This window comes from Chiloscyllium plagiosum, chromosome 1 (assembly GCF_004010195.1).
Source record: "Chiloscyllium plagiosum isolate BGI_BamShark_2017 chromosome 1, ASM401019v2, whole genome shotgun sequence".
Lineage (NCBI taxonomy): Eukaryota > Metazoa > Chordata > Chondrichthyes > Orectolobiformes > Hemiscylliidae > Chiloscyllium > Chiloscyllium plagiosum.
The window spans coordinates 37,153,212-37,170,159 of NC_057710.1; the positions used below are offsets into that span (position 1 = coordinate 37,153,212).

Consider the following 16,948-nt stretch of genomic DNA (forward strand, 5'->3'; position numbering starts at 1 on the left):
CAACTTCCTCATTGTCTGATTTGATTTGAGGGATGAACAATTCAGAATCCTCTAAACTTGGTTCTTCCTTCTGTGCTGTAATCATTAATACCATCTTCTCTTGCTTTCCTTCCCTATCAAAATACCTTTTGAGCATATTCACATGACACACTCTGTGACACTTTTGTCCTTATCAAGTAGTTCACCTCAGTCAATTTCCTCTCGATTTGATACGGTCCGCTAAACCGTGCTTTTAAAGGCCCACCTGTTACTGGAAGTAACACCAATACCTTATCCCAATTGCAAAATTGCAAATTTGTGATTTCTTATCTGCTTCCTGTTTCATTGTATGCTGTGATACTTTTAAATGCTGTCTAGCCAACTCTTCAGCTTGATTTAATCGTTCTCCAAAATTTAACGCATAGTCCAAATGGGTGGTCTCTGAATTCTGACTTATTAATTCTAACAGTCTTCTTACTTCATGCCCAGAGATTAAATCAAATAGACTGAATTTGGTTGATTCATTTAGTGCATCTCTAATCGCAAAAAATACAAATGAAACTCCCTTATCCCAATCATCTGGGTAATCCTGACCATAAGCCTTCAACATGTTCTTTACTGTTTGATGCTATCTCTGTAGCGCTCCCTGCGATTCTGGGTGGTACACAGTCGATTTGAATTGATTTATTCCCAAGTTATCCATAACCTCCTTGAATAGTTTGGATGTGAAGTTTAATCCTTGATCTGACTGGATTCTGTTCCAGCTCCGCACTGTCCCCTTGACTTGTCCGGACTTGTCCGACCTGCCTAGCTCCTTTTCCACCTATCCACTCCACCCTCTCTTCCCTGACCTATCACCTTCATCCCCTCCCCCACTCACCCATTGTACTCTATGCTACTCTCTCCCCACCCCCACCCTCCCCTAGCTTATCTCTCCACGCTTCAGGCTCTCTGCCTTTATTCCTGATGAAGGGCTTTTGCCCGAAACGTCGATTTCGATGCTCGTTGGATGCTGCCTGAATTGCTGTGCTCTTCCAGCACCACTGATCCAGACCCTGACTGGATTCTGTATCTAGCAAAAAAATTTAAATAATTCTTCTACAACCCTTTTAGTTGTGATGTTGCATAATGGGATTGCCTCTGGAAATCGAGTCGACACATCCATTATTGTTAATAAATACTTATTCTCACTTTTTGTTTGAGGTAAGGGACCTATGCAATCAATCAAGACTCTTGTGAAAGGTTCTTCAAATGCTGGAATAGTTTTTAAACGTGCACGTTTTATTACTGCCTGTGGTTTTCCAATTAGCTGACATGTATGACATGTCTGGCAAAATTCAACTACATTTTGTGTAGTCTAGGCCAGTAAAAATGTCTTTATATTTTAGCCTGTGTTTTCCTCACCCCTAAATGACGTCCCAAGTGGTAGCTCATGCACCATTCACAGCACCTCCTATACTGAACTGGCAAAACAATTTGATGAATCTCTGCCCATTTCTCATCTGCTTGAATGATTGGTGGTCTCCGTTTCCTCATTAAGACATCATGTGTTAAGTAACAACACACAGGGATGCATTCACTCTCCTTCTCTGTATATGTCTTTTGATATAACTGTTTTAACTTCTCATCTTTCTGCTGTAATTCAATCAGCTTAGCAGAGCCAAAGATACTTGCATGTTTGCCTAGTTGCTCCTGCTCTGTTCCATTTATCTGATCAAAAAACGTCCCTGATACAGCTATGTCAACTTCCTTATCTGTGACTTCTGAATCTCCTGCGTCAGCTTGTGCCTCCGTGATCTTGAGACCACACAATCAGGGAAAATTCCTGAATAAACATCCTCCATTTCGTCAGTTGCCTGTGTCTCCACTGGCTTTTTAACTAGAGTAGGCAGCACGCCTATCCGTGAATCAGCTATATCATTTGCAAGGACAAATTGCATTCCTGGAGCTGAGAGTTCGTCCAGTTCTCCTACAATAAATTCTCCACTCTTCTTTGGATTCTCTAGTCTCACTTTACATAACTGAGCACTTTTTGTCGCACAAAAATTCCTGTTACCAGTACCTTTTCTGGCAATAGTCCCTCAGGAGTACATATGTCCTCATCCTTCAGCATTACAAACTAAGAGGATACTGTGTCCCTTAATATTGTAACCTCCTTATCTACTGCTCCTGGCCTATGTGAGTAAACTTTACCCTTGCATGTATATTTTTTAAGCAGATCTGGCACTTCCTCCTTAATCAATCTCTGATCATCTTGTACATTCTGAGGCAGTCGTCTAACTTCCCTTGTACTTTTTTGTTATTAGTCCAACAAAACTTCCAGGCTTGTCTGGGTTTCCTACATATGGCTTTCTCCTAGCCCACCAACACTGTAATTTCATATGGTTCCCTTCATTATAATGAAAATACCAGAGCTTTTTAATCTCTTTCTTCCCCTCAAGGATTTCTTTTTTATCCTGTGATAAGTTATCCGTATGATCTTCCCTGAGATTTACCTCACCCTTTCCACATGAGGATTTTTCTTTGCCCCAATTTCTATCTCATGGACTGATATTGATTCTAGAAGCCAAACTGAGTTTTATGGACCAGCTTAGAATCATCAGCCACTTTAGCTGCTAGCCTTGCCATTTTAACTCTCTGCTCTTTCACATGAGTTTTCACTACTTCCTCACTAAGGTTTCCTTCGGCCTTGATATCCAGCATTTTAAGCTGACTTTCATTTTTAAGGTTCACTTTCTGAAGTTCAAATACTCTCTGTTCTGCCGCTCTCCTTTCCCCTCTCTTCTGCTGCTCTCTCTTTTCCCCATCTCTTTTGCTTTTCATCATAACTCAAATTGTTTCATTTCTGCTGCCCTTTCCTTATCTCTCACTTCTAACTCAAGCAGCTTCATTTGCAATTGAATTCTTGCCATCTCTATAGATTCTGATGGTTTCTCCAGCAAGGTAAATGCTAAGCTACTGCTATAATTATCTCTCCTTTCCTCATAGAAGTAGGCAGGTCCAATCCCAGCTGGTCTGCTACTTCCTGCAGCTTGGTCTTATTCACCTTATGCAAACTTCCAAAGTCACTGCATCCACTGCCAAAAAATGTTTGGTGACAGAAAGAGCCGTTACTATCCCAAGCTTTGTCTACTCAACCAAACCAACATCCAAAATAAAGACACTAGCACCTACCACTCACTGTTTAAAATCCCGCAAAGAGCCCCCAATCTGTTATGGACCATGCCAGACCACTCAAAACATTCGTAAGCAGGCAATCCAGACCATAACTTTGCAATTTGTTTTGGTAAGTGTGCAGTGAAAATTACCCAGAGTAAGTTAGCTAGGTTGACTAACAGGTTTTGAAACAGACAAAAATTTATACACAAAATTACACAATGAAATACAATGAAACACAAAGAACAGAATAACAAACTCCTCCAGAACTCAGTCTAAACATAACTAAACATAATTATGCTGATGCAAATATACACACAGTCCCAATCAGCAAATCTCCTTAAGCAGTAAAAATGGAACAAGTGCTTACAGGTTGAAGTTAGAAGGGCAGAAGGAGAGAGAGAGTTTTGCAGCCTGTTTTCACACAGCTGAACTCTTAACTAGTTCTGGACTGAACTGCTCAGCTGGGGAGCTGACCACTCCCATTTCATTATACAGGTCACTTCTAAAACATGACCATTTTGGCCTGTTTATACATTTACATATAAGCAAAAGGCCTCTCAACATCCTTTTTTATCTCTGTACCAAACTAGCCACCTTAGACGAGGAGGGATTTATGACCCCTCTAGAAAAACCAAGGACACAGTATCCTTGAGAAAAGAAACAGCTTTTAGAAAAGGGACCAGCTTTGTGACAATCCCATGGTCTACTTGCAGCTCCTACTACTGAGTTCTGCTACTGGCCAATCAAGTTGGCTGGCATCTCTCAAGGATGGGACTTAGTCCCACTGAAGGGCCATCTGCAATGTATTGCTTCTGCAGGATGGTTAGTTTTTGGTGGACTGACTTGTGTCTCATGTTTCTTCTGGATGAGTACGATCAGTATGACTCCCATCCCCCTCATAAACCTTATCCCTAGGTGTAACACAGTCCTTTTCCAGTTTACACCACCGCCTGTTAGAATCCCAAGTTCTAGTGGCACTCAGTTTTCAGACCTTATTGCTGTAATTTTAACAAATTCAGAACAATGTTGATTTGAGGAATTGTACCATTGGCAGGAGATTAAAAACTGAGTCGAAATTCATCTAAGTCATCGGGGTACAACCATAGGAAGATCAACAAAAGAATATATTGAAAAAAATACTTTTAGCACCCTTTACCATTTCAGACTATCCCAAAACACTTTACACCAATTTAAAATAATCATTGCTGCACTTGTATCAAAGGATGGGAAAGTTAAAGTTTAAGCCACCTGAAGAATATTAATGCCATATAGACTCATCAGGAACTTTTGCCAGTTTGTTTGTGGTCTAGGCTGAAGGCTGTACAAGCTAATATTTAGCCTCCTCTTTGCTGAAGTTAAGCTGCTGCTGTATTCTGTGGTTAAAAGGGAGGCTTTCCTTTTCCCTCTGCAGCACTCTCTCACATGTCAGCATTGCTGCATGTTACCTGCATGGTTCAGGTCACAGCTGAGTTAAGAAGAGCCAGGAGGGGACACGGGAAGTCATTAGCAGATAGGATCAAGGAAAACCATGAAGCTTTCTGTAGGTATATCAGGAATATTCAGGCGGCACGGTGGCACAGTGGTTAGCACTGCTGCCTCACAGCGCTAGAGACCCAGGTTCAGTTCCCGCTTCAGGCGACTGACCCTGTGTGGAGTTTGCACGTTCTCCCCGTGTCTGCAGGGGTTTCCTCGGGTGCTCCGGTTTCCTCCCACAGTCCAAAGATGTGCAGGTCATGTGAGTTGGCCATGCTACATTGTCCATAGTGTTAGGTAAGGGGTAAATGTAGGGGTATGGGTGGGTTGCGCTTCGGCGGGTCGGTGTGGACTTGTTGGGCCGAAGGGCCCTTTTCCACACTGTAAAGTAATCTAATCTAAAGTAATCTAAAAAAAAGAATAAAAGAATGACTAGAGTCAGATTAAGGCCAATCAAGAATAGTAATGGGAAGTGTTGGCTCAGATAGTTATAGCGAGCACGAGGGGACATAGCTTTAAATTGAGGGATGATAGACATAGGATAGAGGTAGTTTCTTTACTCAGAAAGAAATAGGGACATGGAACGCACTGCCTGCAACAGTAGTAGACTCGCCAACTTTAAGGGCATTTAAGTGGTAATTGGATAGGCATATGGATGAAAATGGAATATAGGTTAGATGGGCTTCAGATTGATTTCACAGGTCGGCACAGAATCGAGGGCCGAAGGGCCCATTCTGCGCTGTAATGTTCTACATTCTATGTTATTGTCTGTCCACATTCACAATCTCTGGAACGCATGTCAACTGCTGATGGTGACAATAAAATCTAAAATCTAAACATCTAAATGTAAAAATCTTTGTGTAAAATGACAAGAATGTGCACTCTTCCCACTTTGAATTCTTTTGTCTTTCCAACAGAAAAGTTAAATACATCACACAGCTTTGATCTTCTGAAGTTTGAAAGGATTGGGGATTCAACCAGCTTGTGCTCCATAATCTGCCCCTAAACCACACCAGCTCACACCCTGATTAGATCCTGCCTTACCACCACTTTTCACTAAACGTTTCATCCTTTCCCTGATCATTTCAGGGCTTTTATTTTTGCTGACCCATTTTTTGAGTACTGCAGCTCTGATCCTAAATATATTCTTGAGCTACCAAAGGATGTAAATGAAATGTAATGTCAACTGAACCAAATGTAAGAGATATTCCCCACAAACAACGACCAGCTTACTTGTCTTTCTTGCTGCTGTTGGATCATATAATTCTCTTTCTGAATCTGCCATCATCAAATATCCCCATTGGGTCCTTATCTGTGTTTTATTCATTCATGAGATGAGGATGTTGCTGTCTAGGCCAGAGGGCAATTAAGAGTCAGCCACATGCCACAGAGTCTGGAGACATGCATAGGTCAAAGCAGTCTCTTTCCTTAAATGATATTAGTGAAACAGATGGATTTTTCCAACAATCAACAACAGTTTCATGGTCATCATCAGACCCTTAATTCCAGTTTTTATCTGATTCAAATTCCACTATCTGCCTTGGCAGGATACGAACCTGGGTCCCAGAAATTAACCTGGGTCTCTGGATTAGCAATCCAGCAATAATACCACTGGGCTATCACATCCCGTTTTATCTCGTGTCAAAGCTCCATTTTCTGTATAGTTGGCAACTACAATGAAATCTTGGAGTTGTTGGTTATAATTTCAAGCCAAAGTAGTTTGGGATTTTGTTTGGCATCAACTACTTGGACCAAAGGGTCTGTTTCTCTGCTTTATGACTCTGAGACTATGAGTAAAGGATCTCAAGGGATCAGAAGTTGACTGTGAGTGATCCCTAGCCACATAATTCAAGCCCCATATCTCAGTGAGAATCAAAAACGTCCTCACTTAACAAACTATGAGTAACTTCATCAGTATTTTGCGTACATTTAGAACTCTTTATCAAAAGGAAATGTGTAGAGCATATTTATCTACCTTGTTTTGTAGCTGAGAAAGGGAAAATGATGTGCTCTGCTTACTAAATGGTTTCTGTACAGCATTGAACATTGCTGATCCAAGACATGTCCGGCTGGCTCTCGGATCCCAAATCGCAGCAGAAATGCGAACAGTAATATTCAACGGGGTGAGCCTTACAGGATCTGCAGGAATTGCACCCAATAAATTATTGGCCAAACTGGTGTCAGGAATATTCAAACCAGACCAACAAACAACATTGCTTCCAGAAAGCATTCAAGACTGCATGGAAAGCCTAACGCATCCCAGACAAGTGCCTGGTAAGAGTTTCCAACTCTACAGCTTACTATCATCTCTGCAGATTTCACAAGCAGGGAACCATTTACAAATACACTTGTTTTAATTTTACAGCAAGTCATTATACTGAAGGAAATAGTAAACGTGAATTATAACTAAGATCTTGTGTTTTGTTACATCTACATACTTTGATATACCTGGTGCACTCCAGTCTCATTTTTAAAATGTCACAATAAAAGCCTGGTGAAATGCTGAGCTGTACAGAAGAGCAAAACCAGGCTTGAGCCCTTGCAGTGCAAAATTGCAAGATTACACAGCAATGCTCAGGTTGCAACAGATTCAATGTGAGGGTGATTTGAATTTCAGCTTTCTTAAACTTCCACAGGATGTGGGTGTCACTAACAAGGTCAGCATCAAGGTTTCTCAAGCCATTTCAAAAGGCAGATAGGAGTCAACCACAAAAATAAAAGCAAAATCCTGCAGATGCTTGAAACTTAGAGATCTAAAATAATAACAGAAAGTGTGGGAGAAAATCAGCAAGTCTAGCAGCATCTGTGGAGAGTGAAAGAAAGTAGTTTGAGTTCAATTCAACTTCTTCAGAAATCTTGGTGATGTGGAAGAAGAGGTGGAAATATGATAGGTTTTATGTTGTTGAGAGAGAGGAGGGACGAGTCGAAGAAAAGAAAAGGTCAGAGACAGCTCAAAGGCAGACAGGAATTAAAGGTCAAAGTGGGAAAGGGACAAAAAGCAACGGGAATGGTTATTTTGTGACCGTTGTTGTGATGAGATCCTTGAACCAAGAGGAGGTGGTCGTGTTGTGATGATGTCATGGAACTAGTATTCTAGAAGGCATGGCTAATATTCTGGGAACATGGGTTCAAATTCTATCATCATACAGTGAAATTTGCATTTATTTCAAAAATCTTGGAATAAATAAACAGCTAGCTAAAATAACTCCACCAAGTTATTTAAGTCACCCTTTATTTATACATGGAGAGACCTTGACAGTGATCCAGATCCCTCGGAGCCAGCTCTCAGAGTGAACAGAACCTCTGACACTCCTGTTTATATCTGTCAGCCAAGGCTCCCTGATTAGACCAGGTTAACAGCCCCAACTGGCTGACCTCATTACAATGACTACATTAACCTAATGGTTACCACCTATCTAATGCTGAGTGTTGTAGAAACTCGTGAGTTTCACTAATATCCCTTAGGGAATTAAAATCTGCCATCCTTACCTGGTCTGGCCTACACATGATTCACAGCAATGTATTTGACTCTTAAGTGTCTTGTGGGCAGTTTGGGGAGGGTAATAATCCTGGCCTAGCCAGTTATTCCCACATGATATAAACAAATAAAATAATCCATTACTTTTGTTCTGAGCAAGCTAATATTCACTGTCAAGTGTAAAATTCACATTCCAAACCACTCAGTTCTACGAATTATTCGGTGCAACATTCAGTTCAACCCACGTGGGTGGAGCTTATAGTGAGGTTTCCAAACAGTCATGTCAGAACAGTATACAGGCCAATGAAAAGTGATTTTAATTGAACAGAGAGAGAGGGATGGAGAGAGAGAGTGACAGAGAGAGAGGAATAGACTCCAGATTAGAAGGGTTTCAACTGTCCTTCAAGAGCATGGTGGTGGAGGGTTGTTTTTCAGACTGGAGGCCTGTGACCAGTGGAGTGCCACAAGGATCAGTGCTGGGTCCACTACTTTTGGTCATTTATATAAATGGTTTGGATGTGAGCTTAAGAAGTATAGTTAGTAATTTTGCAGATGACATCAAATTTGGCAGTGTAGTGAACAGCAAAGGTTACCTCCGATTACAACGGGATCTTGACCAGATGGGCCAATGGGCTGAGGAGTGGCAGATGGAGTTTAATTTAGATAAATGCAAGGTGCAGCATTTTGGGAAAGCAAATCTTAGCAGGACTTACACACGTAATGGTAAGGTCCGAGGGAGTGTTGCTGAACAAACAGACCTTGGAATGCAGGTTCATAGCTCCTTGAAAGCATAGTCATAGGTAGATAGGATAGTGAAGATGATGTTTGGTATGCTTTCTTTAATTGCTTAGAGTATTGCTTATAGGAGTTGGGAGGTCATGTTGCAGCTGTACAGGATGTTGGTTAAGCCACTTTTGGAATATTGCGTGCAACTCTGGTCTCCTTCCTATTGGAAAGATGTTGTGAAACTTGAAAGGATTCAGAAAAGATTTACAAGGATGTTGCCAGGGTTGGAGGATTTGAGATATAGGGAGAGGCTGAACAGGCTAGAGCTGTTTTCCCTGGAACGTCGGAGGCTGAGGGGTGACCTTATAGAGATTTCTAAAATCATGAGGGGCATGGATAGGTAAATAGCCAAAATCTTTTCCCTGGGGCCAGGGAGTCCAGAACTAGAAGGCATAGGTTTAGAGTGAGTGGGGAAAGGTATAAAAGAGACCTAAGGGGCAACGTTTTCAAGCAGAGTGTGGTGTGTGTTTGGAATGAGCTAAGAGGAAGTGGTGGAGGCTGGTACAATTGCAACATTTAAAAGGCAACTGGATGGGTATATGAATAGGAAGACTTTGGAAGGAAATGGGCTGGGTGCTGGCAGTTGGAAGTAGATTAGGTTGGGATATCTGGTCGGCATGGACTGAAGAGTCTGTTTCCGTGCTGTACAGCTCTATGACTCTCAAAGCATGGGACTGGGCCTGAAGTCACAGGCGCTATTGCTGCTTCTGGTCCTGGTTTCATCCCTGACCTAAGCACAGCAAGCCAATTTATTTGAGCCAATAAATTATGTCGATATGTATTTAAATGAAGGCTCGGCCTTAATCGTACCAGATTAACATTTATGTAAGATATGAGTACATTGTATACTGGTACTCTCTGCAATTTAACTTTCTTTTCAATTTTGTCCATTTTGTTTTAATGTGGTGTTCCAGGAATTGGTCCCAAAACTGCCAAGCGACTTGGGTATCTCGGAATTAATAGTATTCATGGGCTACAGACATTCCCTTTAGATCTGCTAGAGAAGGATCTGGGAGTGTGCACAGCTCAACGAATCCACAGGCTCAGCTTTGGCGAGGATGACTCCTGTGTGGTTGCGAGAGGACCACCGCAGGTAATTTTCTTCAATGTAAAGTTACCATGTCCAGAAATTCTTAGGCGAGAACTTTGGATGCAAGTCAAGTACATCATTAGCCAATTTCCGTGTGCAATGGTCTACGTCCAATCTGAGCCGGACACATACAGGCTCGTTGACTTTAAGTGACCTCCATGTTGCTGCAAGCAGCGCATCAAATTTAAAAATGCAAAGGAAGGATTGGTTTCAACACTTGTGAGAAATCAGGTGGGAGCATTCTGTGCTGTTTATTCTCAACTAGTTTTTCCAGTTCTACAGAGGCACAACCAGCAGTAGGCCTTTGTAGCAACTGGCAAGTTTTTCTCAGTCTTGACCTGCCCAGATGTGGAGTCAGGAGGAACACGAATGCCCTACAGAGAATCTGTGGACCAGTGCTGCTCCGCACTCATGTGCGTCTGTCCATTTGCCTCCTTTCTGAACTTCACTGGGGGACATTTGGCGTTCAAACAGTTTGGAATTGAGAACTTCTGGATCAGAAAACTGCTTTGAGGGGGTCTACTTTCTCACCATCCTCAGGTCTCCAATTTCCAGAGCTTTTTGTTCTGGGGAGAGAACTGAGAGCAAATTTGGTAAATGTTTTCAGTATCACGAGCGAGCTGAATAAAGTAGACAGGTGAAGTTGTTCCCAATCGCAAAAGTAACGGGAGCCCACCCCAGACCTACACTGACACGTCCAAGTCACAGAACAAAAGGGCATATACTTTAAAAAGAATGTGCAAAAGAAAAAAAAATTTCTGTCAGCGAACAGTTAGGATCTGGAATGGCTGGAAGTGTGGTCGAGGAAGGTTCACTCGAGGCGTTCAAGAGGGCATTGGATGATTATTTGGATAGAAATAGTATGCAAAGGCATGGAGAAAAATCAGGTGATTGGCACTCAGTAATCATGCTTGTTTGAAGAGGCAGTGCAGACATGATGGGCTGAATGGTCTTCTGCACCGTAACAATTCTGTAATTCTGTATACATGTGGTACTTGACGTCTGTGTCTGTGTCTGTGTCTGTATACACCCAAATACTGCTAAAGTGGAACAAGGCTTTCTGACTAAGCCAACACCTTCTGAGTGGAAAGAAAGTCTCTTCAACTCTCCTCTTAGCCTCCATCTCTTAGCTTAAATCAGTGCCCCTGGTTTTTGACCTCTCTACTAATAGAAAAACTGCTTTTCCATCCACTATATCCATGCCTCTCATAATTTTGTAAATTTCTATCAGATCCCGTCTCAAGGAAAGCAACCCAATCTTTCCTAAATGCTCGAACCTTCCAATCCGGGCAGCGTTGTGATATATTTTCTCTGCGCCCTCTCTAGTGAAATCACATTCTTCCCATAATTTGATGACCAGGACTGCACACAGTACTTCAATTGAACTCAAAACGTTAACTCTGCTTTTTCCTCACAGATGCTGCCAGCCCAACTGAGTTTCTCCAGCAATTTCTGTTTTTGTTTCAGATCTTCAGCACCTGCAGTTCTTTGTTATTAACTCCAGTTAATATGTGGGTTCTTAAAATTCCCTACCATGAATACGCATTCCATTATTTTTATACTCTGCTAAAATTTTATGAGTAATTGTTTCTGTGATTCTCCTTGACTATTTGGGGATGTCTAGGACACATCTAGCATGTTTGTCATGTCTGTCTTCTTTACTTCTACTCATTCAGCCTCCTATAATGGTTCTTCCAAGATATCATCCCTCTTCACCGTTATAATTGATTTCTTGATCAATATTGCACGCTGCCTCTCCTCTCTAGCCCCTCTCTATCTCATATGAATACTCTAAAAACAGGAATCCTCCCTGTCTTTCAGCCAAGCCTAGCTCATAGCTTTAATACTCAAACATGTCTAGTTATGCACTCTGCTTGTCCCTCAGGCCCTCTGCATTAAAATATGTTCCATTAAGCTTTTCTAATCTCACTCTCTCTTAACTAGTCTATATTTCCTCTGCCTTCCAGACTGACTAATCCATTCCCTCTCTGTGTGCACCTTAAGCTGCAGAGTAACCACCTGCGGAAGCGTGCCGTGTACTAACCTCTCAGCCTCATGCACCAACATGTCGCCAGTGGCCATTCAAGCTCAAAAACCCTAAGTTCAAGGTATTCCAGCTGAAGGTACTCCCTGTACTCATGTTCATCCAAACTAGAGGAATTGGTGATGCAGGGACAGTTACAACATTTAAAAGACTTTTGGACAGGTACAGCAGTAGGAAGGGTTTAGAGGAATATGGGCCAAATGCAGGAAAATGAGACTAGTTTAGTTTGGGAAACTTGATTGGTTTGGATGAGTTGGACTGAAGGGCAGCACAGTGGCTCTGTGGTTAGCACCACTGCCTCACAACGACAGGGACCTGGGTTCGATTCCAGCCTTCATGACTGTGTGGAGTTTGCACGTCCACTCCATATCTGCGTGGATTTCCTCTGGGTTCTCTGGTTTCCTCCCACAGTTGAAAGATGTGTAGGTTAGGTGGATTAGCTGTGCTGAATTGTCCCATAATGTCCAGGGATGTGTAGGTTAGGTGGATTAGCCATAGGGAATGCAGTATTGCAGGGATAGGGTAAGAGAGTGGGGTCTGTGTGGGCAAGTTGTTCAGAGGATCAGTATGGACTTGATGGGTGAAATAGGTGAAAGTGAGGACTGCAGATGCTGGAGATCAGAGTCAAGATTAGAGTGGTGCTGGAAAAGCACAACAGGTCAAGCAGCATCCGAGGAGCAGGAAAATCGACGTTTTGGACATCATTCCTGATGAAGGGTTTTTGCCTGAAACGTCGATTTTCCTGCTCCTCAGATGCTACCTGACCTGATGTGCTTTTCCAGCACCACTCTAACCTTGATGGGTGAAATAGCCTGCTTCTATGATTCTATGGTTCTGTGAAGGGTTTGTTTCCATGTTGTATGACTCTGAGTGTTTAGGATTCATAAAACATAGAACACAGAACTGTACAGCGCAGGAACGAGCCCTTCGGCCCAAAATGTTGAGTCAAACATGAAGCCAAATTAATCCCTTCTATCTGCCTTTGGTCTGTATCCCTCCAGTCATTGCATATTTGTGTGCTTATCTAAAAGTCCCTTAAACGCTCCTATCGTATCTGCCTCTACCACCACCCTGGCAGTGCGTTCCAGTCACCTACCACTCTCTGTGTAAAATACTTGCCCCTCACCTCTCCTTTAAATTCACCTTAAATGCATGTTCCGGTATTAGATATGTCAATTCTGAGAAAAAGAGTCGGACTGTCAACTGTCTCTATGCATCTCATTATTTCATAGAGTTCTATCAAGTCTCCCCTCAGCCTCTGTCACTCCAGAGAAAACAACCAGAGTTTTTCTAGCCTCTCCTTATAGTTCATACTCTCTGATCCATGTAACATCCTGGTAAACCTCTTCCGCACTCTCTCCAAAGCCTCCACATCCTTCCTGTAATATGGCGACCAGAACTAAATGTAATCTAAGTGTGGTCTAACCAAAGCCTTATAGAGCTGCAATATGACTGAATTCCCGACCAATAAAGACAAACTTGCCATACACCTTCTTTACCACCCTATCCACTTGTGCAGCTACGTTCAGGGAGCGATGGACTTGAACACCAGGATCCCTCTGTACGTCACTGCTGTTCAGGATCCTGCCATTAATTGTATACTTTTCCTTAACATTTGATCTCCCAAAGGGCAGCACCGCACACTTACCTGGATTAAACTTCACCTGCCATTTCTGCAATTGATCTATATCCTGATCTGCAACTGATCTATATCCTGAACAACCTTCTGCACAATCCACAACTCCACTGATCTTTGTATCGTCCGTAAACGTACAAACCCACACATCTACATTTTCATCCAAATCATTTATATATGTCACAAACAGTAGAGGTCCCGGCAGAACACCACTGGTCACTGACCTCCAGGCTGAAAAACACCTCCACCAGTACCCTCTACCTTCTATGGGAAAGCCAATTCTGAAACCACGCAGCCAAGTCACTGTGGATCCTGTGCATCTTAATCTTCTGCATGAGCCTACCATGAGGGACCTTGTCAAAAGCCTTATTAAAATCAATATAAACAATATCCACTGCGCACTCTCATCAATCACCTTCGCCACCTCCTTGAATAATTCAATCCAGTTAGTAAGACATGATCTTCCCTGCTCAAAGCCATGCTGACTGTCCTTAATTAGGCCGTGGTTTCCCAAATGCGCATAAATCCTATCCCTACAAATTCTCTCCAACTATCAATGTGAGACTCACCAGTCTATAGTTTCCTGGACTATCCCTATTTCCCTTCTTGAGTAAAAGGAACAACATTAACTACTCACCAGTCCTCCGGGACCTCTCCAGTGGCTAGCGAGGATACAGAGATCTCGGTCAAGGCCCCAGCAATCTCCTCTCTTGCCTCTCTCAATAACCTGGGGTAGATACGATCAGTTACTCAGGATTTATCCATCTTAATGCTCTTCAAGAGACCCAACAACACTTCCTTCTTATTCTCGAATTGTCCTTACATCACATTATCCTCTGTATCCTTCACCTGGGTGAATATCAATTCAAAGTTAGGATCTTACCCACATCCTCTGCCTCCAAGCACAAGTTCTATCCTTTATCCATGAGTGGTTTGACCTTCTCCCTAGTTACCCTCTTGTTTTAATGTATCTGTAAAATGCCTTGGGATTCTCTTTAACTCTACTTGTCAAGATCATTTCATGGCTCCTTCTTGCTCTCCTAATTCCCTGCTTGAGTTCTTTCCCGCTTTCTTTACAATCCTCACGGACCCTGTCCCATTTTAGCTTCCTAAACCTTACATATGCTTCTTTTTTCCTTTTGTGTAAATTCACAAACTCCCTCTTTAAACAATTCCCACATGTAAAATATGCACTTGACTGATAACAGCTGCTTCCAATTAACACTCCCTAGCTACTATCTAATATTGATGTAATTTGCCCTCCCCCAATTTCATACCTTGCCACAAGATCCTGACTTATTCTTAGCTATCTTAAAACCTAAGTGGTTGTGATCACTGTTTCCAAAATGCTCTCCCACTGAAAGGTTCAGTCACCTGGCCAGGCTTATTAGACATGTCCAGTATGGCCCTTCCTCCATTTGGACTATCCACATACTGTTTCAAGAAACCTTCTTGGATGCACTTAAATTCTGCCTGGTCTAAGCCTCTTGCTCTAAGGGAGGCCCAATCAAAATTGGGGAAGTTAAAGTCACCCACTATGAAAACCCTGTTGTTATTGCAGCTTTCCATAATCTGCCTACATATTTTTCCTCAATGTCTCAGTTGCTGTTGGGGGCTTATAGTATAACCCTAACAGAGTGGTTGCACCCCTCTTATTTTTGAGCTCTGCCCATATTGTCTCAGTGGATGAGCTCTCCAGTATGTCCTCTCTGTGTGCAGATGTAACATTCTCCCTGATTAGTAATGCAACTCCTTCACCACTTTTAACTTTCTGTCTAGCTCGTCTAAAGCAACCCAGTCCTGGAACATTGAGCAGCCAGTTCCTGTCCCTGTCTCAACCAAGTGTCTGTAATGGCCACAACAACATGGTCCCATGTATTGATCCAGGATCTAAGTTCGATTTCCTTACCTATAATGCTCCTTGTATTAATAAACACACTTCAGTCCATTAGTACCATCATGTTCATGAACTGTCTCTGCCTGTCTTTTCTTTCTGATCCTAACATCTACCTTACCCTCAATCTCTCCACTTGCTGACCTGTTGCTCTGGTTCCTAGCCCCTGGCCACTCTAGTTTAAACTCTGCCAAGCAGCCTAGATTAGATTACTTACAGTGTGGAAAAAGGCCCTTCGGCCCAACAAGTCCACACTGACCCGCCGAAGCACAACCCACCCATACTCCTACATTTACCCCTTCACCTGACACTACGGGCAATTTAGCATGGCCAATTCACCTAACCTGCACGTCTTTGGATTGTGGGAGGAAACCAGAGCACCCGGAGGAAACCCACGCAGACACGGGCAAAATGTGCAAACTCCACACAGTCAGTCGCCTGAGGCGGGAATTGAACCCAGGTTTCTGGTGCTGTGAGGCAGCAGTGCTAACCACTGTGGCACCGTGCCGCCCACCCACCGTGCCACTGTGCCGCCCACCTAGTGAACCTCCCTGTGAGGATGTTGGTTCCCGTGCAGTTTAGGTGCAACCTGTCCCTCTTGTAAGGTCACCCCTGCCCCAGAAGAGTTCCCAATAATCCAACAACCTGAAACCCTGAGTCGTGCACCAGCTCCTTAGCCACACATTCATCTCTCCTATCTTCCTATTCCTATACCTCACTAGCACATGGCTCTGGTAGTAACCCAGAAATTACTACCACTGAGATCCTGCTCTTCAGCCTCTTTCTTGACTCCCTGTACTCACTCTGCAGGACCTCATCCCTCTTTCTACCTATACCATTGGTACCAATATGCACCATGACCTCTGGCTGCTCACCCTGCCCCTTAAGATGTCCCTGCAACCAATCAGAGATGTCCCTGATCCTGGCACCAGGGAGACAACACACCATCCTGGAGTCTCGAATGCGGCCACAGAAACACTTGTCTGTGCCCCCAGCTCTCTTGGATCTTGCCTGACTGTGCTCTACAGCAGAGCCAGTTGTGGTGCTACAGGCCTGGCTCAATAGACAATAGTTGCAGGGGTAGGCCATTCAGCCCTTCGAGCCTGCAACACCATTCAATATGATCATGGCTGATCCTTCCTAATCAGTATCCTCTTCCTGCCTTATCTCCATAACCCTTGATTCCACTATCTTTGAGAGCTCTATCCAACTCTTTCTTAAATGAATCCAGAGAATGGGCCTTCACTGCCCTCTGGGGCAGAGCATTCCACACAGCCACCACTCTCTGGGTGAAGAGGTTTCTCCTTATCTCTGCCCTAAATGGTCTACCCCGTATTTTTAAGCTGTGTCCTCTGGTTCGGCACTCACCCATCAGCGGAAACATGTTTCCTGCCTCCAGAGTGTCCAAT

General features: G+C 43.0%; 1 protein-coding gene across 2 annotated transcripts in view; it reads left to right on the forward strand.

Moving 5' to 3' along the window:
- The window catches only part of poli (polymerase (DNA directed) iota), a 79,807-nt gene that overhangs the window by 53,999 nt on the left and 8,860 nt on the right, over nucleotides 1-16,948 (forward strand). For both annotated transcript variants that reach the window (XM_043721093.1, XM_043721180.1), the window contains 2 exons: nucleotides 6,649-6,885; nucleotides 9,790-9,968. In XM_043721093.1, the coding sequence (XP_043577028.1) occupies nucleotides 6,649-6,885; nucleotides 9,790-9,968 (416 nt within the window). The remainder of the gene's footprint in view (nucleotides 1-6,648; nucleotides 6,886-9,789; nucleotides 9,969-16,948) is intronic.